This window comes from Camelus ferus, chromosome 13 (genome assembly GCF_009834535.1).
Source record: "Camelus ferus isolate YT-003-E chromosome 13, BCGSAC_Cfer_1.0, whole genome shotgun sequence".
NCBI classification, from domain to species: Eukaryota; Metazoa; Chordata; class Mammalia; order Artiodactyla; family Camelidae; genus Camelus; species Camelus ferus.
Window position 1 is genome coordinate 5,967,538 of NC_045708.1, and position 25,625 is coordinate 5,993,162.

General features: G+C 52.7%; 1 protein-coding gene across 1 annotated transcript; it reads right to left on the reverse strand.

Annotated features, from left to right (window-relative positions):
* Positions 1 to 1,033: 1,033 nt before the first annotated feature.
* SLC2A7 (solute carrier family 2 member 7) lies at positions 1,034 to 25,500 on the reverse strand. Its single transcript, XM_032494793.1, is given in 16 exon segments — positions 1,034 to 1,255; positions 1,845 to 1,984; positions 3,801 to 3,876; positions 6,747 to 6,848; positions 9,380 to 9,490; positions 10,862 to 11,049; positions 11,508 to 11,633; positions 11,740 to 11,814; positions 13,011 to 13,094; positions 13,820 to 13,944; positions 16,125 to 16,285; positions 18,067 to 18,102; positions 18,104 to 18,166; positions 19,275 to 19,326; positions 24,767 to 24,934; positions 25,451 to 25,500. Coding segments are annotated over 16 exon segments (1,779 nt in total).
* Positions 25,501 to 25,625: the final 125 nt, after the last annotated feature.

The following is a 25,625-nucleotide window of genomic DNA, read 5'->3' on the forward strand; positions in this document are numbered from 1 at the left end:
GGACCTCTGTGGTGAGCATGCTGGGGGCCTCAGCTGTCAGATATGTTATAATAATCATCATTAAAATAACCCCTGACATTTTTCAAATGCTTCTTAACTTACTAAGCATTTCCAGCTGGTTTAAGGTAAGAATTATCAGCCTTAACTTAGTAGAAACTGGAGCTAAACAAGATTAACTTACTTGCCGAAGGACCAGAATAGGCAAAAAAACCCAAAACAACAACAACAACAACAAAAACGTTGGGCCCAAAAGAAAGATCTTAAGGTGGTTTTAAAAGATTTCTGCAAATTATTTTTGGCCATGCCTCTGTTCAAAAGCTGCAGTCTGATTCCTCCCACCCTCAGTGTGGGTTGGAATTAGTGACTAGTTTCCAAAGAACAGAATGTGGCCGAACTGACGCTGTCTATGTGACGTCCGAAGCTAGGGGTGTGAGTGTGCAGGGAATTCTGCTCCTCTCTCCTCCTCCCCCGCACACAGGAATCCAGCTGCCAAGGTATGAGGAAGCCTAGATCATGCATCAGTGTCAGCCAGCATCAACCCTCAGAAATGTGAGTGAGAGAGCCCCGCAAGCTGTGAACATCAGCCAGGAGTAGCTGTGCAACCCAGAGCCGCAGAGAGAGAGAGGAGCCACCCCAGGAAGGCGACAGAATCCACGCCTTGGCTTCTAGTTCCTTCGATGCTCTAACCAATGCTTTGATCAGGATTCAGGCCTCCATACCAATCTCTGAACTTGACAATGTGTTTGGATGACCCTGGGCTCACTTGGCCAACATTAAGAGAGTGTGTCCATCCATCATTCAAGTTTTGATGCTGGTGTAGAATCAGAGAATCTATTCTTGCCAATCAATACATCCCTGCCCGTCCTCTGGCGTCATTTTTCCCAGCAGCTAGCGTCGGAAGCTAACTGCTTCTCAATAAATCAGGGGCCAAACTTTCCAACATCTTCCGGTTGCCACTGGGGGCTCGGAAGTCTCACAGCTGTTACCCTCCCTCGAGGCCTATACCATGGCCCCTGGGGGATGTGCAGAGCCACTAAAAGGAAGTCTCCTGGGCAGTCAGAGACGGGACGCAAGGCCCAACATCTGTGATTTCTTCTTTCTTCTCGGGAATCTCCACTCTGTTTCTCTTGGCAAAAATTCGGTTTATTTCCACAAACGTTCGGCCCTTGGTCTCAGGAATGACCACATAGATGTAAACAGCAGTGAGGAGGCAGATTCCAGCAAAGATGATGAAACTGTAAGCACCGATGACCTCCTAGGCCAAGAGACAAGAAGAAAGGAGGGGGTGGAGGAAGAAAGATGCCAGAAACAGCTCTGGGTGAGGCCTTTGTGAGTCATGCAGGAGTTTCTCCAGGGCCAGTTTTACTTTACTCTCAGAGAAGTGAAATAGCTAGAAAATTCGGTCTTGCCCTGCTGTCAAAAAAGGCTCCTTAGCCTTTTAACAACAGGGACACTATGTCCTCTAGACTTGACTGCTAGCCTTCGGAAACAGAGGAAGGAGGTGGTGGTGGTCAGGGGAGGGGGGAACTGGTCCCTCACCCAGGCTCTAGCTTGCTGTGAACTTGGCCGACCAGAGCCCCTGTGTGGTCAGCCCTTCACGGTCCAAACCCAGGAGCTCCCTTTAGCTGGAGGGAAACCTAGGTAGTCACAGTTTGGCAGAAGTGGTGCCATGTGTGTTTTATGGACCTTGAACGTGTCCAAGAGCAGCCCCTCTTGTCAAATGATGTTCTTAGTGGAAGGGCAAGTCCTATTTCCCGGAGCCCTGCCTGCCTTGGGGCGCGCTGAGAGCAAGGGCAAGGGCCCCTGCCCCCCCCCCCCCACCCCCCGTGCTTCCCGCCGGAGACGCCCCCACTCAGCTGGACGGAAGGGAACACGAAGCCCACGATGAAGTTGGTGAGCCAGTGCACAGCCCCGTCCACCATGAAGGCGGCCGGCCGCGAGGACTGCAGGAAGATCTCGGTCCTCACCACGGAGGGGACGGGACCTCGGGGCAGAGAGCACGGGCGAGTGGAGCGGAGGGGGCTCGGAGGGTCCCAGCGGGCTAGCCGCACGCCCTGGGCCCTGGTCCCAAACCCAGACCCCTCGGAGCGCAGTCTGTCCCAGACGGCAGGGGGAGGAAGCGCACATCTCTCAGCCAGCTGCTTCCACTCCCTCGGCTTCTCCTCAGATGAGCTCCGAGCTGAGCCTTAAGGTCACACCAAGGTCACTCTCCCCCGTGATGGTGTCATTTTTAAATTCGCAGACAGGGAAGGGGGAGTAGGGCTTAACGATCTCTTGTGCTTGGGAAGTGCTGCCCCCCTGTGGTAGATCTGGGAAATGGCAGGCACCTTGCCTTGGCGAGGTTTCTCAACCTTTTTTCAATGAGACTTGCCTAAAATGCCTAAAGCTATTTTCCCTCCTCAATCACCATCCTCGTGAAATTTTAATATGACAGATATGTTGTATATCTGTTTACATACAGTATGTCTATCTACGGCTTCATACATTAAAAAGAATAAGATTCTGTCCCTCCCCCCAACCAATTTCTGACCCTTGTGGGGTGATATGGCCACGTTGAAAACGCACAGTCTCAGGGGATGGAGATGGAGATGGAGATGGAGATGGAGATGGAGAGGAATTCAGAGCCCCAGAACGAGCTGCCCTTGGATGTCAAGTGGGAAACTCCTAACCCGGTGAGGAGGGGGCCCCTGCCCCAGGGCTTTGTGCCCCAAAGCGGGTGGTGGTGCGGGAAGTTGTCCATGCTGCCTGCCCAGTCCTGCCTCCCTCCTGCCCTCCAGGGGACTGGCAGCGAGCAGTCCTTTAGGGTCTGGCTCACATGTCAAATCAGTCTGCGATCTGATCCCATGTTCCTCCAGGAGCAGCCTCAGGCCCTGAGAAGCCCAGTGGCTTGCTTCAGGGTCCACACAGGCAGTAAGGCACAGGGTGGCCCAGAACCCAGGTCTCTCGATACAAACACCAGCACTGTTCCCACGAGGCCCTCCTGCCTCCACACTGGAGGAGCCTTGGGAAGGCTTCCTGCCGAAAATCCCACTTCAATACCCTTAAACACCACTGTGTCAGTCTGGTTCACGGCTGTATCCCCAGTGCCTGCCACAGCACAGACTAAGTGTGTGTTAAATGGATCCAAACCTTTATTTTGGTTTCTGGACAGCTCTTTCAAAACCAAGATTCTGCAAGGAGGTGTCTTTCCCCAGGCAGTGAGAACTGGGTTCGAGTCTCAGGAGGACACACAGGGAAAGGGGAGCCTGGAGGCTGCCCGAGAGGTAGGTGGAGGTGAAGGCCCGAGGCTGGCGGCAGGAGGACATGGGGACAGAGCAACAAGGGACTGTAGCTGGAGGTCAGGGGACCAAAGACAACTGAGCCGCGGGTGGGCTGTGGGCTTGGAGGCTAAAGTGAGCAGGTAGAGGGTGTGGATGTGCACCGAGCTGCCCCCAGTGGGACCTGGCTGGCAAGAGCTCCCAATTTGCAGAGGCCCATCTCCTTGTTGGTCACTGGACCAAAAGCTGGGCACCTCTGGCAGCCGCAGGAGATGGGGGGGTCAGGGTCAGGCAGGTTGTGGCACTGGTTGGCACTTAGCAAACGTCTGTTGAATGAACAAATGTGAACTGGAATGGCCTTCAAGAGAAAGGTAATTGAACTGAGAATTCCAGTGTGGGTGGGGCTTGTGTAGGAACAGAGGCAAAGGTGGAGAGAACATCGTGAGACTCACCAAAACCAGCGCATCCATTCATTCCACACATGCTTACTGGACACACACTGTGTGCTAGGCCCTGGAGGGTGGGGGGTGGGCAGGTACTCACTGGGCCCGGTGGAATGTCCCGCGATGTAGGCGAAGACACAGATGATGCCAAGGTAAGACAGCTCAGGGACCGTGCCCTGCGGGGAGAGGCAGGGCTGTCTGTGCCTGAGGGGCCAGGGCTGGGACCTCCGAGGGCTCGGACTCAGAGCCTGCCCACGCAGATGAGCCCACCTGCCACAGGAAGGAGGCACACCTGGATTCCTGAGCACCCATGTGGGCCTCCAGGGCTCTGAGGGCAGGAGGGGAAAAGGAGACCAGGAGTGACATCTGGCATTCTAGCTGGCAGGGGCCTCCGCGAGCCGGGCCTGACTGAGAGCAACGTTGCAGCGGAAATGCCTACGGCTGATTTATTCTCTGCCCTTCACCAGTGTTAACCCTTCATGACACCCCTCTGAGTGAGGATATTAATTGTTTCAATCCTACAAATGTAGACTCAGCACAGGGAGCCTGGACACCAGCCAAGAGGACACTGGGTCCCTCAGGGATTAGGCAGTGGCCAGGTCAGACAATCAGCAGGGGATGGAGCTGAGACCCAGCCTCTACGCCATCTGACAGAATCCTTCTAGAAGCCCTTGGGCCAGGAGAGCTGGCCAATCCCCAGCTCTGCTCCCCACAACCAGGGCAACGGATGGTACAAACTCAGGTGAGCAGACTTCAACCAAACTAACTACGCAGGTAACTATCTCCCTACAATTAGGAAAACCGCTGTGAAGGAGAAGTTGGTGCGGGGCTGGCGCTGCTGGGGGTGTGGGGGGACCGGGAACGGCTCCTTCACTGGAGTTGCTTCAGGTGGCAAGGTGACAGATGAGCACTGGGAGGGAGGGACCTGTATGACCTGGGGAGGAAGAGAGGAGACGCTGAGGCTGGAGGAGCCGCCCTGGACGCGGTGCCACCTGGGCAGCTGCTGGATGCATTTTCAGGCAGAGCCAACAGGACTGGCCGATGGGTTGGAATGGAGAGTGGGAGAAAAAGAGTTGCTGGGGACGCCACCAAGGTTTCCAAAAGGCAACGATCTCTGTAGCTAATGTCCGGTTTCACTTACTTCTTTTCACTTGCCTGAAGCCCCTAAATATTCTACTAAGAACTTAGACTGGTTTTAAAATGAGAAAATAAGGTCTTTAAAAGGGAGACTTGGAATCATCTGAAACAGAAATGTAACTAGGATCTTCCTCGCCGGCTTCACCATCACCCTCCACCTCGCCTGTTCCTGCACACACCCCACTGCCATGCTGTTCCCCGAGCACAGCCAGCTTCGTCCACCTGAAGGTCTTTGCGCTCACCTGGGAGTTAAGGAGGAAGTCATCGTGGAGAGGACAGCTTGGGGGAAAAGGCGAAAAATGTCTCCGAATTACAAGAATAATCTCTTCTCACATTCTCATCCTCGTGTATGATTGTGTTTCCAACTACAGACGGTTCCCTGACTTAACGATGGTTTGACTTAACAATTTTCAACTCTACGATGGTCCAAAAGTGATACTTGTTCACTAGAAACTGTACTTTGAATTTTGAGCTTTTCCCAGGCTATGGATAGGCAGTACCATCCTCTCTCGTGATGCTGGGCAGTTCCTAGGCAGCCACGTGATCACGAAGGTCAACAACCATTCTGACAACCATTCTGTTTTCCACTTTCAGGACAGTATTCAATACCTTACCTGAGACAGTCAACATTTTATTATAAAATAGGCTTTGTGTTAGATGACTTTGCCCAACCATAGGCTAATGTAAGTTTTCTGAACACATTAAAGGTAGGCTAGACTAAGCTATGATGTTTAGTAGATTAAGTATATTAGATGCATTTTTGATTTTCAGTATTTTCAGCTTATGGTGGGTTTACTGGGATGTAACCCCACTGTAAGTCAAGGAAGATGTATATGGTTGGTTGGTTGGTTGGTTTTTTAAATAGAGGAAAATCCCATGTATACATGGCACAGACCCAGGAAATCTCACTCACTCCATCTGTATATAGTGTAACTGTAAAGGCACTTACTGCAAAAGCAACAATGGTGCAGAAGCTGCCAAGGAGACACAACATGCTCGCTGTTTTCAGAATATTTCATACTACGGCCACCCTATGTATTTTCAAAATTTTTGTAGAGCACAGGTAATAAATACATACTAAGAAAATGACAAATTAAAATGATGCATTTCTTATTTGGGCGGCCTCTGGTGTCTTGATCTTACTCTGATACCATTCCCCCTTACTGCACAGCCTCTCCGAGAACTGTTTCTGTCTCCACATCTTTCTGATCTGGTCTCAGAGATACTTTTGATATTAGAGACGGACACCCATCTTGACATGCGGTAGGATTTCAAGGTGAGAACTCTGCCCCATTTTATACCCTGGGTGGGGGTATTTGAAAAGCACATTTATAAACCAGCCCAAGCTCATCTGCCAGAACCTCACGTCCTGCATCCTAACCTCCGGATTCGCCTGTGCGGTGGTGGTCCTCCTTCAGGTAAGGTAATTTCCCTCTCTGTCTTACACAGATGTTCGGTCCGCAGTGGGTCTGTATCCTAATGCTACTTTATTCCGCCGTCCATGCTGACCTCCATCTGCTCATTTCTTTTACTTCTCGAATGGAACGACGCCCTATCTTCTGTCTCTTTATTCTAATCCAGTCCGTTGTTGGTGGGCATTGCCTAGTGCCGTGCGCTTAAGCACTGGCATATTGCAATACACAGTTTATTGTAAATTCTTCTTGTTTAGCCTCTGCGTTATGGTAAAGGCATTATATTTAATTACTTACTAGCAGGTATGTGGTAGGTAATTGAAGTCCCCCGTGAGCTCCACTTCAGGACAGGGCATTACAAAGAACTTGCACACAAAGGGGGCGCGGAGTCGGACACGGCTGAGAACCCCTTGGTCTGTTACCGGGACCACCCACCCTCTTGTGCCCCCCTCCTCCAGCCCCCTCCCCCTTCTCCCTGCTGGAAAGCAAGGTCGAACCTGGAAGAGCAGCGCCAGTGTCAGCACGAGGCAGGCCGAGCCGCAGATGCCGTAGCCGACCAGCAGGAGGCGCCGCCGCCCCAGCCGCTCCACGGCGCCCGCCTTGGGGGTAAGGAAGGGCGGTGAGGAGCCTCGGTGGCACAGGGTTTTGGGGGGGCACCCAGAATTCTTGGCCTGGGTCTCGACTCCCTCCTCCAGCCCCTCCTTAAGTGCCCTCCTGCCCGGGCTGCCTGCTCCGTGGAACCTAGGCTGCTTACCCTGTATGACCTTGACATTGGTGCCTCAGACTCTGCAGCACTGCCCTTCCTTGTTTCAGCCAACCACAGACCCGGGTCTCCGCTCCCTGACAGCCCCCAGCCTCCTGCCCCCTGGTAATAACCACGTTTTCCAGTTTCTGGCTTTGATGCTTTGACATCTAGGGTTCTTGCTGACTCTGGATGGACTGCCCCTTCCACCCTTAGCTAATTTCTAGAGACTAGCAAATAACTCACCTGTGTGCGCATTTTCTGTGAAACCAGCCCAGTCCCCCCAACCCGCCCCAATCAGGCTCTCACACCCTGAGCCAGTGTCCCCTGTCCTATCACCCAGGGCAGGTACCAGACAACCAGGACCAGCCCCGATGCCCTGGAACCCCCTGAAATCTTTGCAACTAGCCTGTCCTAACCCTGCTCACCCTGCCTGTTCCTTCCCATGGAAACCACAGCAAAGGGTTTTGCCCTCACCCCCCCCCCCTCACTGCCTCCTGAGCCGCGCAGGTGCTTCTCCGCCTGGCCCTGTGTGCCCTTCGCTCCCTTGGGGACTGTGAGCAACAAGCTCTCTTTTCAATGGCAATCCTCTCCTGATCTGTTGGCCTCACCACATCCCCAAATAGTAATAAAACCTGCATTTTAAAACTGCCCCCTCCCATTGCCTGCTGCTTCAGTTCCCAACAAGGTCACCCAGAATCTGGCCTCAGACCATGAGGGGCCCACTCACCCCCGTACTTCCTTTCCCACTTCCAGGACATGCACCTCCTGCTGAGCCTGTACCTTCTCAAATACTCCAAGCTTGGCCCATGCTCCGTCTGACTAGCGTGCCTGCCTTCCTTCCAGTTATAAAGCCATTTCCCTTTCCACTCCATCCCCCTCCCCCGGCAGCATCAACACCCATGCCATCGCTGAGGGCCGGCTCCAGGCCAGGCCCTGCACGGTCACTTTACACACGTCACTTCCGTCCTCTGAACAGCTCTACAGATGGGAACTGTCACTGCCTTTCAGTGAGGGCCCAACAGGAGCAAAGGGCAGTCTGGGGATTGCATGAGAAAGTTAGAGGGGGCCGGCCAGCTTCATCTTCTATGCTTAGTGTGGGGCCAAATGGCATCCTTCAAGATCCAACAGCCCCCATTCCTGGGCTCTCAGATGTCTGCCTACAGTTCCTCAAAAGATAAAGTACATTCTTTACTGGGCATGTTTTCCTGAACAAACTAATAGCCCTAGGGAATGCCTAACCTCACAATAGCTCAGGCTGGCTGGTTTCAGCCCACCTTATCAGAGTCAAACCCCACCGACCTTCATAGACCCTAATCTTCTTACCTACAACCAATCAGAGAACTGTGCACACCTGCAGCCCCCAATCCATTGTGCTCACCAACACCTCACCCATAAAAGACCCTAACAACCAACCCTGGGTGCTCACACAGGCACCCCTTGTCTGTGTGGCTTGCTGCTGTCCATAGCAGTGTATCTATTAAACATGTCTTTGTTTTTCAAACTTTCCTTTGTCTTTGATAAATTCTTTTACCTCCTGCAATTCCTGCCCGCCGTGTTCCCCAACACTTAGTACCCAGATGCTGCTGCCCCTGTCTTTCTGGCTTGGGTTTCTCCAGGTAGTTTGACGGGGAAGAGAGTCCTAGTTATGCGGATGCCCTAGAGGAGGAGGGCTCTGAGGACGGAGGATGGATCCTGCCCTAGAGGGAGGGGAAGGGGCTCAGGGAATCCGAGGGAGGAAGGGGTGGAGTGACCCAGGAAGGTGGACCACTGGGCCTGGGGGTCCCCCAGCCCCTCCTGGAGTCCTCCTTTCCTGCTGTTTTCCTTCCCTTGTCCCTCTCCACCATGCTAAATACTCTGAAAGTTAACTGGGGCTTAAACTGGCTCTGGGGAAAATACAGATAAGCAACACATAATTTTCCAAGACACCCTTAACCCCCTAGGCAGCTCAAGAAACAAGAATCAAAATCATAGTAAGATAACTTGGAAAAGTTCTAGAGAAAGAACCATCGTGGTCACCTGACCTCGTAAGCAAGCACACCCCTGTTAGTTCACTGTTTCAACACAGGCATAAGTGGCTCAGATTTTAAATATAAAACTCTGAAATAATAGTTTTATGCCAACAATAAATAACACCTACATCGCTATACTCGGTGTTACAATCACTGTAACCATTGTACAAAGGAAGAAACTTAAATTTGAAGGTATTTAAGTACCCAGGTCAAGGTCACACAGTGGCAAGTATGCGCACATCTGAAAGGCCATGTCCCTTAAGTGACCCCAGGACCCGTGCCACCAGCAGCTCTCAGTGGCCTCTGGGGGGCTCTTGTCTGCCAGTGGGCACCTGCTCAGAGATGCCCAATGGAAAGGACACTTCTGGGTCCTCACCGAGATGACGGTCATCACTATGTTGACCACGCCAGCACCCACGGTTACATACTGGGAGTGAGCGGCCTCCACCCCAGTGGATAAATAGATCATGTCCACGTAGTAGTTGACCTAAAACCAAAACACGGGGGTGGTGAGGAGCGGCCCAGAGGCGCAGGCCGCTGGCTTACCTCTCCTGACTGCATACAGCACACGGCCCCAGAAGCCCAGGGGACCCCGTGGGCAGGACGGAGGCAGTAGGCGGGAGCAGAGTGCTGTGACTGGACTCAGGAGACCTGGGGTGGAGCCCGGCTGGTAGCCCTTCCCCTCTCTGGGCCTCGGGTTCTGCATCTGTAAAACGGGGAGCTGGACTAGCTGCCCCCGAGAGTTCTCCCTCTGCTGCTTTGCTAGTCTATGGTCTCAGGCCCCACAGAACGACCCCTCGCCTCCCATTCCCAGCCAAGCCAGCCCCAAGCTCAGCTTCCCTCCTGGCCCAGCCCCAAGGATGCGGGCAGCGCAGCACTTCAGAAAGCCACGCGGGTTGTGGCTCCTGCCAGGCTGTGTACCCCTCAACATCTCCGGCTAAACACCCATGAGTCCCCAGAGGTCTGATGCCATCCCTTCCTGTCACTTTCTTTGATCACCTACTGGGTTAACTATCTAGCCTCCGACGTTTCCGGAAGCAGACTGCACCCCTCTTTCTGTAGATCTCCACCCGTTCCCCACCCAGCGTTGATAGATACAGTTATAGCAAAAGAACCACGTTCCTGGAAAGCGATGCCACCAAAGGTCGTGGCTGAGTGAGCCCAAGGCGGGCTCTTGACCTGAGCCTGTGGGTAATCGCCCTCCCCGGGAACTGGAGGCTGGTTCCAGGAGGGCGCCTGCTCATCTCAGAGGGGAAGGGACCATCGTGGGAGACATTTTCTCTGGGCACTGGGAAGTGAGGAAGAAGGTTCTGCAGCAAGAAAAGAATGCAGGGAGCACGTGGAGAGGCAGAGGAGCCCCCCAGGTCCCTTTCTGTCCCCGCTTCTGTTCCTGACACCCAGCTGCATCCCTGGCCTTCCGCGCCAAGCTGTTTCTCTAAATTGAGTGCGGTTTTGGGTAAGCTGTTCCCAGGGGGCCTTGGTCCTTGCAAACAAGAGCCTCCTGTGTGACAGAGCGACTGCCCGGCTGCCCTGAGCTGGGACCCTGGGCTTATCTAGCTGCTGCCTTTCACTCCCACTCCCCCTGGATGCAGAGGTTGCTCTGCACGCTTTGACCTTTGCGGTAACACGAACAGCACAGCGCTAATATGAATGCTATTCACAATGATTCAGTAAATGTTTGTAGGGTTTAACTGAATCAAATAGCTTTCAAGTGGACCAACATTCTGAGATGGAGCCTCGCATGGACCCTTCAGACACCCCCACTGCAGGGCTAACAGCCCCCTGCCAACATCCTGCCCCTGGCGGGGACCCAGGCTGCCCCACCCTCGACCCTGGCCTGCATCCCTCACCCGCCTACCACGTTGACCCCGGAGAGCTGCTGGCCGGCCATGAGCACGATGATGGAGACCAGCTGCCAGCGGAGAGGCCGGAACGTGAAGAGGTTGAGCACAGACAGGCGGCCCTCGGCCCTCTCGGCCTGGTCCTCCACACGCATCTCTTCTATCTCATCCTCCACATCCGTCCAGCCTCTCAGTTTCCTCAGAGCTGTGGGCAGCAGAGCGGCCCCCACTCATCGCAGTTTCCCGGAGGCAGAGAGAAACGCAGAGGCACAGCTCCGCAAGAGCTGGGGCCCCCCGCCGGCCACAGGCTGCTCTTTTCCCAGGGCAGGTGCTCATTTGACCCCAGTTAGGGCCGCAGCACGTGGTGTCCCCAGTCACACCCCCACCCTGGTCAAGCTTGCAACAGTCATGATGCCGGCTTTGACCTTGACCATGTTCTCTGCTGGACTACACCCCGGAGGTGCCCTGGACTCCCCAGTGCCAACAGCACCTCCATCGCATCCCATTGGCACCTGCATCTTGGAGCACACCTCCTCGCTACCCTGTCACCTGCCCGGTCTCTGCTTTGGGCACTAGGCAGGGACATTTTCGCAGGCATGGGGAGGTGGCAGGAAAGTGAACGGGGTGAGAGGGTCTTGACAGAGCAGCCTGTATCTTCAGTACCTTGTCGAGCTGTTTCTTCATCTTTTTTCTGAATCAGAGTGTATCTTGGGCTCTCGGGGAAAAAGGGCAGAGAGAGGAGCCGAAACAGTGCGGGGACCCCTGTGAGTGCCAAGAGCACAGGCCAGCCTGGAAGGAATCAACAGCAGGAACCTGAGACTAACCGGCCGGTACCCCCAGAGGCTCTGGGTACCCTCCAGCTGACCCGACCCTCTCCTTTTACAAAGTTGCTCACCTACGTGGTTCCAGCCCTCGATGAGCACCAAGGGCAGAGGGACCCAGTCCTTGCCAGGATGCGGCTGCCCAGAACCTACCCACAAAGGGCGTCCTCATTTAAAAATGGGGAAAATAATTTCAATTTTCAAAAGCTATGTGATTTAGTTTATTTTGCAGGAAGAACATCGCTTTTCTTAGGAACAGTGTATGATTTAAAAGAGTGAGCCCTAGAGAGAATGAAGCCAAGCCTTGTTCCTAACTTTATGGCTGGAAACGGCCTAATTGCTACCTTCCTGGAGACTGGGGTCGGGGAGGGAGCTGGAGCCAGTGCTGTGGAAGTGTGAGCTCCTTCAGGAACGTTTGGGTTAAGGAGGCGGTACTGAGATTCAGCTAAGCCTTGTTAGCTCCCACGGGAACTGGCTGAGTCACTCAGCTTCTCTAAGCCTCAGTTTTCTCATCAGTAAGACAAAGAGGATTGACGATGGTGGTGATTATGTGCGGGCACTCTAGGCAGCAGGAAGAGGCAGGAGCTGGGTGGTGTGGCTTCCTTTCAGAGCCCCTTCCAGGACACAAGTGCTTAGCATTCAGCTGCCCTGGGGCAGTTTGGGAATCCTTAAAACTAACGGCCTTTCACTGAGCACTGCTGGGTGCTGAGTCTCTTCAAGGCGCTAAGGGGAACACAGAGATGTACATCCACCCCTTAAGGAACCCATGTGGCATTTAGGTACTCTGAGAATATTTATGAAGGAAAAAAAACCCCAAATAACAAACCCCACTGTGTTCCTTGGCCCTTGAATGCTGGCCTGTCTTCAAGCCACACCACGCCCTGGGCCATTCTCTCACCCACTCCCCGAGACAGTGATTTCACCCTTTCTTCTCTGTCCTAACCTGCCTCCCCCGGTCCCCCCAGCTCACCCACTCTCAGGGCAATGGCCTTGCCTCCTTTCACAGAGGAAACTGAAACAACCAGAAGACAATGTCTGCAAGTGTCCCATCCACCCACGTAACAGTGACCGTGGCTGCGTGCCCGCCCCCGCCTGCATCCACTGCCCTCGAGGCTGGACCGTTCCTTCAGCAGCCAAGCACGCTGTTATTTCTCCAAGCTGAGAAAACCTCCTCTCCAGCCTGCTTCCCCCTCCAGCTACCGCCCGGCTTCCCTCCTTCCCTTCACAGCGAAACTCCCAAGAGTCGTGTGTGCCTCTTGTCCGCGCGCCTTCTCCTCCCAGTCCCAGGCACAGTGTGTCCCCGTCACTCACCAAAACCGCCCTTGTCAGGGTCACCCATGCCCACCCGACCACGCATTCCCCAACCCGAAGGGCACCTCTGACTTGATCCACCAGTCACACGGGCACAGGAGGGCACTGTAGGAGATGCCTGGGTTTGGCAAAACCAAAATCAGAGGAGGAGAAAGGCAGTCCCAGCCTCCCGGGGCCCCGGAGCCCCAGATTTAATTTATCTCATAGTCCTTGAGCTTCCCCACGGTGTCGGCCCCAACCGTTTAGTTTGCACGTATATGGAAACCCTTCCAGGATCCTCAGGACTCCCGGGGTGCACAGCAGCCCGTGATGAAGCATCCTCCCCTCCCCAGCTGCAGAGCTGGGGCCACTGGTCCCAGGCAAGGACCGTGTCCCTGGGGAGTGAAGACTTAAAGAGATGGCTTTGGCTTTGGCTTGTTTTCTGATTTTTCTAAAGCACCAGTTACTTGTATCACTTTTTTTTTTAATAGGAAAAAAACCACTATAGTTAAGAAATCTCGCTCCCCTGCTGACCAAAGTCCCAGATTCTGTGGTCCTTTTGCTCGAAGCCCCTCATCCTAGTGTGAATGGTAACCCTCATGGGAAGATACCTTGAAAAACCTTATCCGTTTTTACTTCAAGGCCAAAGTGTGTTTTTGAAGATCCTTCCCTGATAAGTCTTGTTAAACAAGGGGAAGGGGAGAAAGAGGTTTTCAAGGGTCTGGGAGTGGAGACACGAGGATGCCCCCAAAGGGAAAAGAGCCATGCAGAGCCAGGCAGACCCTAGTCGCCCCGGCGGCCAGCCTTGACCAATGGTGCTGGCGCTTCTGACTCCCACCCTCCCCACGCTGGTGACGGTGGTACCTGCGCAGACTCCCAGCAGCACTCGAGAAAAGACGATCGGCTCGAAAGCCTTGGCCACTTTGCTGACTCCCATCAGGATGGCGGGGGTGATGGCGAAGACGTTGTTGATCAGCAGGGTGCCCTTTCTGCAAGGACAGCAGAGCCCAGAGGGCACATGCTCTCTGACCCCAGCTCCTGCGCTGCAGGGCAGCCACCGCAGATGGGCTGGGGAAGGGCCTGAGAGAGGCTGATTATGGGAAGGACAGAAGGTGGGGGCCGATGGACAGAAACCCCAGGAAGTGAGGTTTAGGGTCGGCGGGGTGGGGTGGGGAGTGGGAACATGCTAACGGTTGGGGCTGACTGGAAAACCATAGGGAAGGACAAAGGAACGGGCTGCCTCTGCAGGTCGGAAGCTTCCTGCCACTGGTGGTATTCAAGCAGAGACTAGGCTAAATGAAGATTGTCAGGAATGTTGAGCAGGGGAGTCCTACAACAGGTGAGATACAGAGTTGGATTATATGATCACAAAGGTTCCTCCCAAGGCTGAAAAAACAGGAGTCTACGAAGGGGAGGGAGGGAGCGTCTGAAAAACAACTATGCTGGTGGCACCCTGCTTCCCCCCAGGGTCCACCCCTACCTTCCAGACCGTGCTCTGTGTACCCTGCTGACTTGCACCACTGGCGCCCTTGCCCCTCACCCCCATACTTGGCTTGGGTTTTGCCAAAGGAGGAAACAGCAGTAGATCAGGAAGGAAGGCTGGCTGCACCACCTTTTGTGATTTCCCTGCCCCCTGCCCACCTCTGGGGACCATCAGGACCCTGACTGTCACAGGTGTCCCTGAGTCCGTCAGCCGAGGGGATGAGGCTCTGATGCCTGGAGTGTGGGAGGGAGGTCTCTAAAGGGAAACCCAGACACGCTCCTGGGGGTGGCTAGCCATGAGAGTCCTATGAAAGTCCTCACTGGGCAACACTGAGGACTCACCGGATACTGCTTCTCTCAGGCCACTTTTTTCTCCCTGGAGTGGCTGTACGCTTGAGAGCTGGCATCAGAGCCCAAACTCTGAGAGCAGAGGATCGGCAGCCCTCAGGGGGCAGAGAGAAAAAACAGCTCACAGTGCCTGCCCCCCGCCCCGCCCCACCCTTCCTGACGACCAGGAAGCCTTAGCTCAGCTCAGGGCTGGTCCAGACCCCACTAGGACAAGGCCAGCTCCACCACACCGGCCTCAGGGTCCTCCTCTGCAAAATGGACAGTGATGAAACCATCTCTGAGGTCCCAAGGTGTGTGACTGTGGGTTCCAACAAGGAAGTGGAGGCCAAGCTTCCAGAACAGTCCAGCCATTCTCGGTGTAGCTAAGAACAGCGCAGTTGGAATTACAGAAAAGCCCAGATTATGGCATGATTGCAGTATGTTGAATGTTTTCTTCATTCCAGAATACAACAAGTGGCAAATAAATTGTTACTCGAGTATCTACAGAAAGGATCCTGTGATGGGTCCTGCTTAGTAAATAATTAATTTCCAGTTGCCAATGTTTTCCTTTATGCACGAAGACTGAATTGCTTGCTCTGTGTCTTTAAAAGTTAGCTTCCTTCAGAGGGCTTTCCACTCACTCCCAACCAAACTGCCAACCTTGGCACCTCAAATCCAAGTGTAACTGTGAATTCCAAAGAGTGGGATCTGGCCAGATGGAGCTCCTCGGGGCCTCACCCTGAGACCTCGGTGCCCTCCGTCCCTCCCTGGGAACCTTGGCCTGGGCATCCGTCCTTATCTGTGGAGTCACGTTCTCACAGCACCTGGGCTTAGGCATCAAGATTAGCGAGTCCACTGTAAACCAAGCAAAGTGCAAGAACTAGTGTTCCCTCTCAAACAGGACACGAGACGGGGGCACGTGGAGCGATTCGGTCTGCGCCCCAAAGCTCAGAACAACACTGCTGGGGCCGCCCAGGGAGAGGCAGCAGCCGTTACAACTTGGAGGCAGGGGTGACCTGACTGCGAATCAAAGCCAATCAACAAGCATTAATTGAACACCTGCTGGAAGTGCTGACGAGGCGCTCTGCTGAGTATCGCCAAGAACTTTGCTCTCCAAGGCTGGACCACCCCCACGGGGCAGACGTCGGAGAGATCGCTGTTCCGTGCAGCTGACAAGAGGAAGAACTCCCAAGAATTCAGGGACTTGCTTTTAGGGGCGTGATGTCTATGGCAAAGTGGGGACTGGTCTTCAGGTCTCTTGATTTTCAAGGTCACACATCTCCCCACCAGAGGTACGATCACCAAGAGACAGTGAGAGTTACTAATGTGAATTCTGCGTGAGCAGCATGCCCCCCTTTACCTGCCACATTTGTCAACCAGCAGGCCGACAACCAGCGAGCCCACCAAGCCGCCCAGAGGAAACATGGACACCGTGCAAGACCACAGCAACAGCGTGACCCTCTCGTCCATGGGGGCTCCGTGTCGCTCCAAGTAGGTTTCGTTATAAAAGGACTTCAAGACCTAGAAAACATCGCCCCATCCATGGTCAAGAACAGCGGGCTACTCATGAGAGATGAGGAGGTAAAATTCTCAGTTGCCTCTTGTCATCGTACTGAAGGATGGCTCTGCCAGTGCCCCTAGGATGCACCTGATTCTCTGTTGTTACCTGGAAATAAAAAAGCCTACTTTATGATGGGGTGAGATGAGGAACCAGACTTCACATAAAGTTGTTAAAAATTCACCTTGCAGGGAGGAAATAGCTCAAGTGGTAGAGTGCATGCCTAGCATACACAAGGTCCTGGGTTCGATCCCCAGTACCTCCTCTAAAGGTAAATAAATAAATGAACCTAATTACCTCCCCACCTAAAATAAATAAATAAAAAATAATTAAAAAAAATCACTCTGCCGAGCCTTACTATGCAAGAGACAATGTAAGAAATATTGTTACTAATTGTGTGACTTTAGGGGGAGGGTGTAGCTCAGTGGTAGAGTGTGCACTCAGCATGCACGAGGTCCTGGGTTCAGTCCCCAGTACTTCCATTTTATAAATATATAAACAAATAAACAAGCAGACAAACTTAGTTGCCTCTTCCCTCCCCACAAAATTAATTGTGGGACTTTGGGCAAGTGATCTTACTTCTATAAGCCTTAGTTTCCTCATCGATTACAGAAATAATAATATAATAATAGAGAATTTGTGAGCATTCATTGTGATCTAGTGATGGTACACTGTATGATTGAGAAAAAATGTTCCTTCAGTGGTAATAATGATAAGTATATTGAAGTAAGCCATGAGCAACTGCTACAGAATCTCCTGTGAAGCAGGACAAAGTGTAGCTATAAACTAATGACGGTGATGTTTAAAGGGCAGCAGGACTCGCGTACCCAAACGAATGGGAAAGACACTGGGTCCTGCCTGTGCCTTTCAGGGACTTTCTCCCTGTAACTGTCCCCTTGTCTGTCCTGCATCACTGGCCCTTCCTTCTTTTTATAAATTTCATTTAAAAAATTTTGGTGGGGAGGGATAGGGAGGTAATCAGGTTTATTTATTTAATGGAGGCACTGGGGATTGAACCCAGGACCTCGTGCATGCTAAGCTCACGCTCTGCCACTGAGCTGTACCCTCCCCCTTGGTCCTTCCTTCTTTACTGCATCCTTCTTGTCACTATATCAACATGACTCTTGCCCTAGAAAAACCTACGTGACCCCCTCACCCCCTTCACTAAGCTTCATTTTTGCTCTCCTGTGCAACAAAGCTTCTTCAAAATGCTGTCTGTCCCCACTGTCTCTCCTCCACTCTGCTCATTCTCCCTCGAACCCACTCCAATCTCCCTCTCACCTGAGCTGCTCCTGCCAAGGTCACTCATGCCCTCTGTAAGGTCAAAGCCAGTGGTCAGCTCTCCTTCCTCATCTTGACTCACCACCCAGGCCTGTCCCTCCCTCCTGACTTGCATGCTTTACTAGGCCTTGGGGACACTCTTTATCCTTAGCTTCCCCTCACCCCATCCCAACCCCTAAGAGTTCAGTCCTTGACCTCATTCTCTTTGCCATCTGCAAGTGGCCTTCCCAGGGGAAGGGCAGTGGGACCAAAGCCACGGGCAGGGAGTCCAGATCCATCCCCCACATTCTTCCCAATGTACCCCGGGGGAACAACCCAACAACCCTAGTCATCCCCTGATCTCCAGAGGCAGGAGTACTAGTGGAAGACGGTGACTTCCGGAAAAAGGACCTGGCTTCTGGAAGAAAGATGGCGGCCTCCACACAGCAAGATGGCAGCCGTCTCCCGCCCACCTCATGCCCACCTTGTGCGGCGTGTTGACCACGGCGATGTTGTAGCCTGTACTGGAAGGCCGAGCCAAAGGCTGCGCTCAGTGTGGCCAACACCAGTGTGGGTTGGAGCCTCTGTGGGAGAGGAGGTCTACCATCAGGGACTCGGGGGTTGGCCCTCAGAGCTTCTGGAAGTGGGGCTGAGGCAGGGCCGGAAGTGGGGGTTGGGGCCCCGGGAAGCGGGGAAGGTGGCCCGAGGCTGGGGGACTGGGCAGCGTCATTTCCTGTGCCTTGCACATGTCCCCATCCTCAGAGATGTATCTGAGCATCTCCTCCGTGTCTGGCCCTATGCCCGACCCTGGATGAAGTAGGGGGGAGCTTCAGGGAACAGGGCCAGTGTCTCTGCCCTTGCTGAGCTTACATTCTGGTAAGGGGAGGCCAAAAACCAAACCAAAACAAACTTCCAAATAATGATAATGCTGTGAAGGCAATCAAACAGATAAAGGGACAGAAGCCAGTGGGCGGTGATGGCCTCTCTGAGGGTGTGCCTCTGAGCTGGGACCTGAACGGTTGAGAAGGGCCTGTGAGCATCTGGGGGAAAAGCATTCTAGACAGAGGCAGCAGCAAACAGAGGCCCCAAAGGACACGTGTGGCTTGTCTTTGACTCCAGGACACACTCCTGGGAAAACCAAGACAATCACATTTCCTCAGCTAGCCCAGGACCCAGGGCCGCTTCGGGGAAGTGGCCCCAGGGCCAAAGTCTGAGGAGGGGGTGGCAGAACTGGGGCAGGGTCTGTGGCTGCCTGAGTTAGTGTCACTCAGGGCCCAAAAAACCAGCTGGTGCAGAGCCACAGCCCCAGACCCCCCCCCCCCGCCCCGTGCTGGCCTGTTACCTGTACCTCCGACGCCCACCCCCACCATCAGCTGCCTGACTGCTGGCCGCCTCAGCCCTGTGCAGCCAGAGAACCAACCTGGCAGAGAAGAGCAGGATTCTGGCACCTCCTGATGTGGGGGGAGCAGGATGGGGGCAGGGGTCTCCCACACTTCACTAGAGCTGGACTCAGCCCCCTGTCTTGTGTCTGAGCTGGGATGTTTCCCCCCACTACTCTCCCAGGGCTGGCACCCAACCCAGGAGAGGTGGGGGCAGTGCTGTCCTCTCTGCTAGCAGCGTGTCAGGTCTGCCCCTCCCACCACAGTCCTAGTAGCACAGGGACAGGGACAGTTTCCTAGGCTTGGTACTCACCCCCTTCTTGGATGGGGCGAGCGGAGGCGTCCCTGCCTCTTTTTCCTCCACCCTTTTTCAGGTGAGAAACAGGTGTGCTCTCTCTCCCAGATAGACACGTGAGTCCTGCTCTGTGCTGACCACTAGCAGGATCGGCTGTTACTTCCCGGGGCCTGCCAGACCTTTTTACCCTTTTGGTCTCTGGACCCTACTGACTTTCCCCAGGAGGACATTTTCCGAGGAAGTGCTGATAAGATAAGATTAACATTAATGTACAGCGTGAGTTTTGTCTTTGTCTCCACCAAGCCTCAAACCAGAAGCTCCCTGGTGGCACCAAGGAGAAGAAAAATGCCATCTGCCCTTGGTCCCTAGAAGTGAGGCATCTCGGAAACCAAGTCAGGCCTGATTGCCGGGATCTGTTCTGTGTCTCCTGTGTTATTTCTCCGTCTGCGTTTCCTCCTGGGAACTGGGACTAATTGTCCATTGGGGAAAAGAGCGAACTAAATACTTTTAAAGAAATACAACTTAATTATTTCTAATTACACTTATTAGTGTTAAATAAGTCAATAAAGCATTGAACGTAGGTGCTCATTTCAGAATTATCTTTATTAACAACAACAACAACAAAAAACAGTGGGGAATGACTGAACAAATTATGACAAATCAACTGATTGGAATGCCAGGCTGCCATTTCAAAGGATAATTAGGAGAATTAGGTAGGGACATGAAAACATGTTATGAACGTTATGTTAAGTGACTAGAGCGAAATACACTCGTGGGCTTGGGTAAAAACGCATTGGCTCGTGGACAGCAGCCTGACGGCCGCAGAGATGAGAATGTGGGGTCCTTATTCCTCCCATGACAATTCAGGTTTTCTCCAAAGTGCTGTATGTTCCTTTGCTGTGCCCCTCACCCCTCCTGGGGCCTCGCTAGCAGACTGTTAGTTCTTGGGGAGGCACCTCTCTTTCTCCCCTGCTAGCTCGGCCGCATAAAAATGAGTCCTGGGCCCAGGACACTTTTTGCTAAGACACAAAGAGCCTCCCAGCCTGCGCGGGAACGTCTTTCCCTGTTTCGGGCTCAGTGTGTGCTCCTGCGTCCTGCTTACTGCGCCTGCGGCGGCGGCCCCCAGTTTTCTGTATTTCAGGCCCCGCTGGGGAGGAGTTGGGGGTCCTCCCACACGGCATGGAGTAGGGTGTGCGCAGCCGCACTGCCCTCTGGTGTCGCGGAGTGGACCCGCTCGGGGGGAGATGGACAGTTTGCCAGGGGCTGAATCTTGTCCGCTTTCTGTCTCCTCTCTTGCTGTAAGCAGACACTGTACCCTCGAGGCATCTGTCCTCAGTGACCTTGAATCATGGACCCATCTCTCCCCTGGGTGGCACTTACCTGCCTTTTCACCTTGGCTGCACGGCCAGGTCACCCAGTGAGCAGGGAATATTAACATTTCTGGGTCTACCAAGTGTGTTCGGGGTGATCTAGGCTTTTTCTGTCATGTTCCTCAGAGTTCTTCCAGCCTCTTCCATTGCCCCATGCAAAGCCATCTCTATGACAGCCTGCCCCACTGCTCAGTACCAAGGTCTGTATTAGTTTCCTGTGGTTGCTGTAACAAAGTACCACGAATTTAGTGGATTAAGACAACACAAAGTCACTACCTTACAATTCTGGAGGTTATGAATCTGCCAAGGGTCTCAATGTGCTAAAATCAAGGTGTCAGCAGAGCTGTATTCCTTTCTGGAGGCTCTAAGGGAGAGTCCATTTCTCTGCCTTCTCCAGCTTCTAGAAGCCACCTGCTTTCCTGGCTTACAGCCCCTTCCTCCATCTTCAAGGCTGACAAGATCAGACTGAGTCTCAGGCTGCCTTCCTTCTGGTTCTCTCTCTTTGTGATTACCTTGGGCCCATTGAATAATCCACAGTAATTTCCCATCTCAGCGTTAGCTGGCCACCCTTCTCTCTCAGTTTGTTCCTAAAGACTCTTGAATGTGAGTCCACCAGATCGTTCACCTTTGTCAGGTGATTGAATTCTGTATTCATCTGGGATGCCTCCTGTCTGGCTAGACACAATGCTCATAGTCTAATAACGCTGATTAAACTCTGTAGGTCTTCCCGCCTTCCTCTGAGCCGGCTGCAACAGCAAAAATCAAGCTGATGGCAAAAACCAAGCTTCTTCCTGCTGCTTCTGCTGCTTGAAACATTCCTCCCCCAGGTCGCGAATCAGTGTCACCTCCTCAGGGAGGTCCTCACTGGGACCACACTTTCGAAAGTCACCCCCACCCCTCGCCCAGCACTGTCCAACACTTTACCCCGAGCGCTATGTGACATGACCTTAAGTATCTGCTTACTTTTCTTTTTGGCGATCCATTACATCCACGGCCCAGCACATAGTAGGTGCTCAGCAAATCTTTGTTGAATGGATGGATGTCCTGGGTTCACGATGTTCCCTCCTCCACTACCCTCCAAACACCTTATCCTCCCTTCTGTGCAAATCTCAATTTTTTTAAATTCAAGTATAGTTGATTCACAATGTTCTCTTAGTTTCTGGTGTACAGCATAGTGATTCAGTTATACGTACATATATATTCTGTTTCATATTCTTTTCTTTAAATGGAGGTACTGGGTACTGAACCCAGGACCTTGTGTATGCTACGCATGTGCTCTACCACTATTATGAGCTATTTCCCTGCCCTCATATTCTTTGTTATTATAGGTGATTACGGGCTACTGAATATAGTTCCCTGTGCTATATGCACAGTAGGACCTTGTTGTTTCACCCATTCTTGAAGGCTTAGCTCACAGCCTTTTCCTTGAAGACCATCCCAGGTCACGTCCGTTTAGTCAACATGTATTAAGTGCGAACTAGGGTCAAGCTCCCTGCCAGACACTGGAGCTGCTCAGATGGTTAAGACAATGCTCACAGAAGACTCAGAATTAGATACAACAGTCTTCTGTTTCGTCAGTTCTTATGGCCCCATAATTCCTTTTTGCATGTGGTTTTCATCTTCTTGGCTAGATTGTAAGTTCCTTGAAGACAAAAGATGCTGTGTGTGCATCTGTCCTGGTGCTGAGCTGGGTAGCGGAGACCGGAGCAGCCCTCAGCAGCTTTCATGGGTAAGAGAATCAAGTCACCACATAGTTTTATAGTGACACCCGTGCAAGTGAGGGTCAGGATGACGGCTACCAGCCTCCTCACCCTTCCTCTAGGAACTGAGGAACCAGCCCTCAAGGAAGCAGACTTAAAATGGCAAGACTCTGCCTCACTCACTTTCCAGAGAAGGACTTCAGACTCTGTCCCCCAAGCTTTTTCATAACAAAACCTGCCAACATCATCATCCTTCTGCTCCTGAAGCCTGTCCCCTGGTGGTTAAGTGACATCAGAGAGCAGTGTAGTGGGATTTCCACAAGAAAAATCTATTCAGTTTAAAGGATTGAAATGTATTCCGTGTTCATATCATTCCTGTATAGTAAAATGCTCTTTCTTTTAAGTCATTTAATTTTCATTATGATAGTAGTTGGGAATTATTATTATTAATATTATTTTTTTTTAGGCTTTTGCTTACAAAATAAAAAGTAGGCAGCCCAGTGTTAGTTCACCAAATTGTGGGCTTTGAAATCCACAAGCGTGGACCCACTGGTGAGATCTGCCTTCCAACTGCCTGGGGGGGGGGTCATGAGCGCGTTGCCTTGGGGCTGGCAACTCCTCTCCAGCTCTGCTTTTCCTTCGCCAGCTCAGCCTCACATGGCTCTGCCCTTGCCGCTTAAACCCTCTCTGCCGAGACTTATCCATGTACCACAACACCCAGGGAGCCCCGGCTGTGCCAGCCCCTGTTCCCGGCACTGTGGATCCACAGCCGCCAGCAAGCAGGGCCTGTAGCCCCGCGCCTCCTCCATCTCTCTCACTTGCTAACTGCCCTGACCTTGACTGACCTTGATCAGCATCCCCAGGCTGCCTATCTCCAGATAATTTTCTAATGGAATGACTCTAAATTGCAAATCAGATTAGGACAGCCTGACTCAAGTCAGCCAGTGACTTCCGATCACCTTCAGAATAAAATCCCCAGTCCTCCCAGTGTCTTGCTACACCTCTGCGTGGTACCTCGGTCCTGTTCCTTTCTGACCTCTCGTCACTCCCCGAACCGCGGCCAGCCCTCTCTCATTTGCACCAGGCCTGCGCTTGCACAGATCATCTGGTGGCCACCCGCTCTGTCACTCAAGGAGGGCTCCCTCTCCCTCCCTGGGAAAACAGCTGCTCCCCACCTGTCAGCCTCACTCTACCCTCTTCACTGAGCCTCTCACCCCACGACACGGCTTTCTTCACTGCGGCAGCCCCAGTGCCTGGAGCACAGTAGGTGCTTGATCAGTATGTTGTTTCCCTCAAATCTATATCCTTGTGCTCCTGGGTCCAGAGCGATACGGCCAACTTCCTTATAGACATCCTGTGTGTGTCCCATGAGCATCTCCATCTCAGCAGATCCAAAAATCTTACTGTCTTCTCCCCAAACCTGCCACTCAGCTCCCCAGACCATTCACCATTGGTCCCTGTTAGAAACCTGGCAGGGTTGCCAGACACCGAGTGGCCCCTAAATACCACCAAGTCCCTCTGAGTCCCCCTCACTCAGCCCCACCACTGCTGGTTTTGCGGGGCCCTCATTATTTCTCACCAATTGGTCTCCCTACCCAAGTCCCACCCGGTCCTTGTTACTGCCACGGCACTCTCTGAGACTCAGTGATCGTGAAACTCAGGGATTATCTCAAGGACAAAGTTCAGGCTCAGCTTGGCTCACAGGGACCCATGGGATCTCGTTCAGCTTTTCTGGGCATCACTTTCACATTAAGCTACCTGGAGTTCCCCTCAACGCCTCCACCGCTCTCTGCGCTGTTCCTCACCTGGAACCCCCATCCTTCACTTTCCCACTGCATCTTCTCCACCTGGAGAAATCCATCTGTCTTTCCTAACTCCTCCGCTCCCTTCTGTGCAACCACAACACCAGGCCCATATCTTTCTCTACTTGTTGCACTTTAACACCCATGTGAATCCTCATAGCTATAAATATTTTTATGTGCAGCCATCCGTGTCTGTATTAGGCTGAACAATATCTCCAAGTCTAGTCTATTACCACATGGATCATTCTAGACTCCCTCTCTTTGCTTATAAGTAATTTCCCACTGTAATGGTGAGATGGTTCCAACACCTACTGTCCATTTACTTAATTGTTTAATCCCAGTCTATGTGTATAGTGGTCTCTCACTGCATGTTACCTGCGGGTATATCTGTCTTCAAGATCAACACTCACTCCCAAGCACTTTAAAATAGCTCAGTGCTTACTACCAGCTAATCGCTGATCTAAACACTGCAAGCATTTTATTTAAATCTCACAACCCACCATGTGAGACATTTATTATTAGCTCAATAAGAAGAGGAAATTGAGAAAAAGAGGAATAGAGAAAAAGCCAAGTGAGTTACCCAAGTTGCACAATTACTAAGTGGCAGAACCAAGGTTGACCCCAGAGAATAGACCCACAGAGCCATGAACGCCACAGCCTCCTGTGCGTTAGTGGCGCTGCCAGTAGCATGAGCTGAATTAATCATGCCACAGTCCGTCGGCTTCCGACACTGTGGCCTAACTTCTCCGCAGTGCTGCGAGCTTCCGTCGTGGGTTGTCTTCTTTGCCCCCTCACACTGTAGATCCCTGCGACAGAAGGTAAGGATGGTTCAACCACAGCATGGTGCTCTCTGCTTCGTCCAGGGCCTCACTCCTCTTGTAAGTCGTGGAATTCACTACCTGGGGAATCCGCATTCCATTCCCACAAAGGCTGTTCCCAACCCCACCTCTGTTCAGCCTGGCCCCCTGGCCTCTGCCTCCCTAACTCCCAGGAGATTTCACATCCTGTCAGAGGGCTTTCAGCAGGTGGTCCCTCCACTCTCCTTTTCCGTGCTTTAGTTTTCTCACCCTTTTTGTACACACCCTCTTCACAAACACACACACACACACACACACATACACACACACACACACACACACACACACACACACACACGTCTCTAAGAAAAGCCTCTAGCTCTGCTGTGTGCTGGGGGCACTCCCTCCTTCCCACTACACGCCTCCTGTCTCACTTTCAGACCCCCTGATGGTCACTATGCCCCTGAAGACATGCAGAGGCTTCCCCAATCTTAAATTCTAAAAATCACGACTTTACCACCTCACCTCTCACTCTTTGCCTCTTTCAGCAAATATTGTCGGAGGGCCTCCTCCATGCCAGACCCTTCTTGGCAGTGGGGATTCCAGGCTAAACAAAACTGGCCAAATCCCTGCCCTCAAGGGGCTGACACTCCCATGCACCTAAGCTAGTTGAAGGAGCAGGGAATGCTCCCTGCCTTCC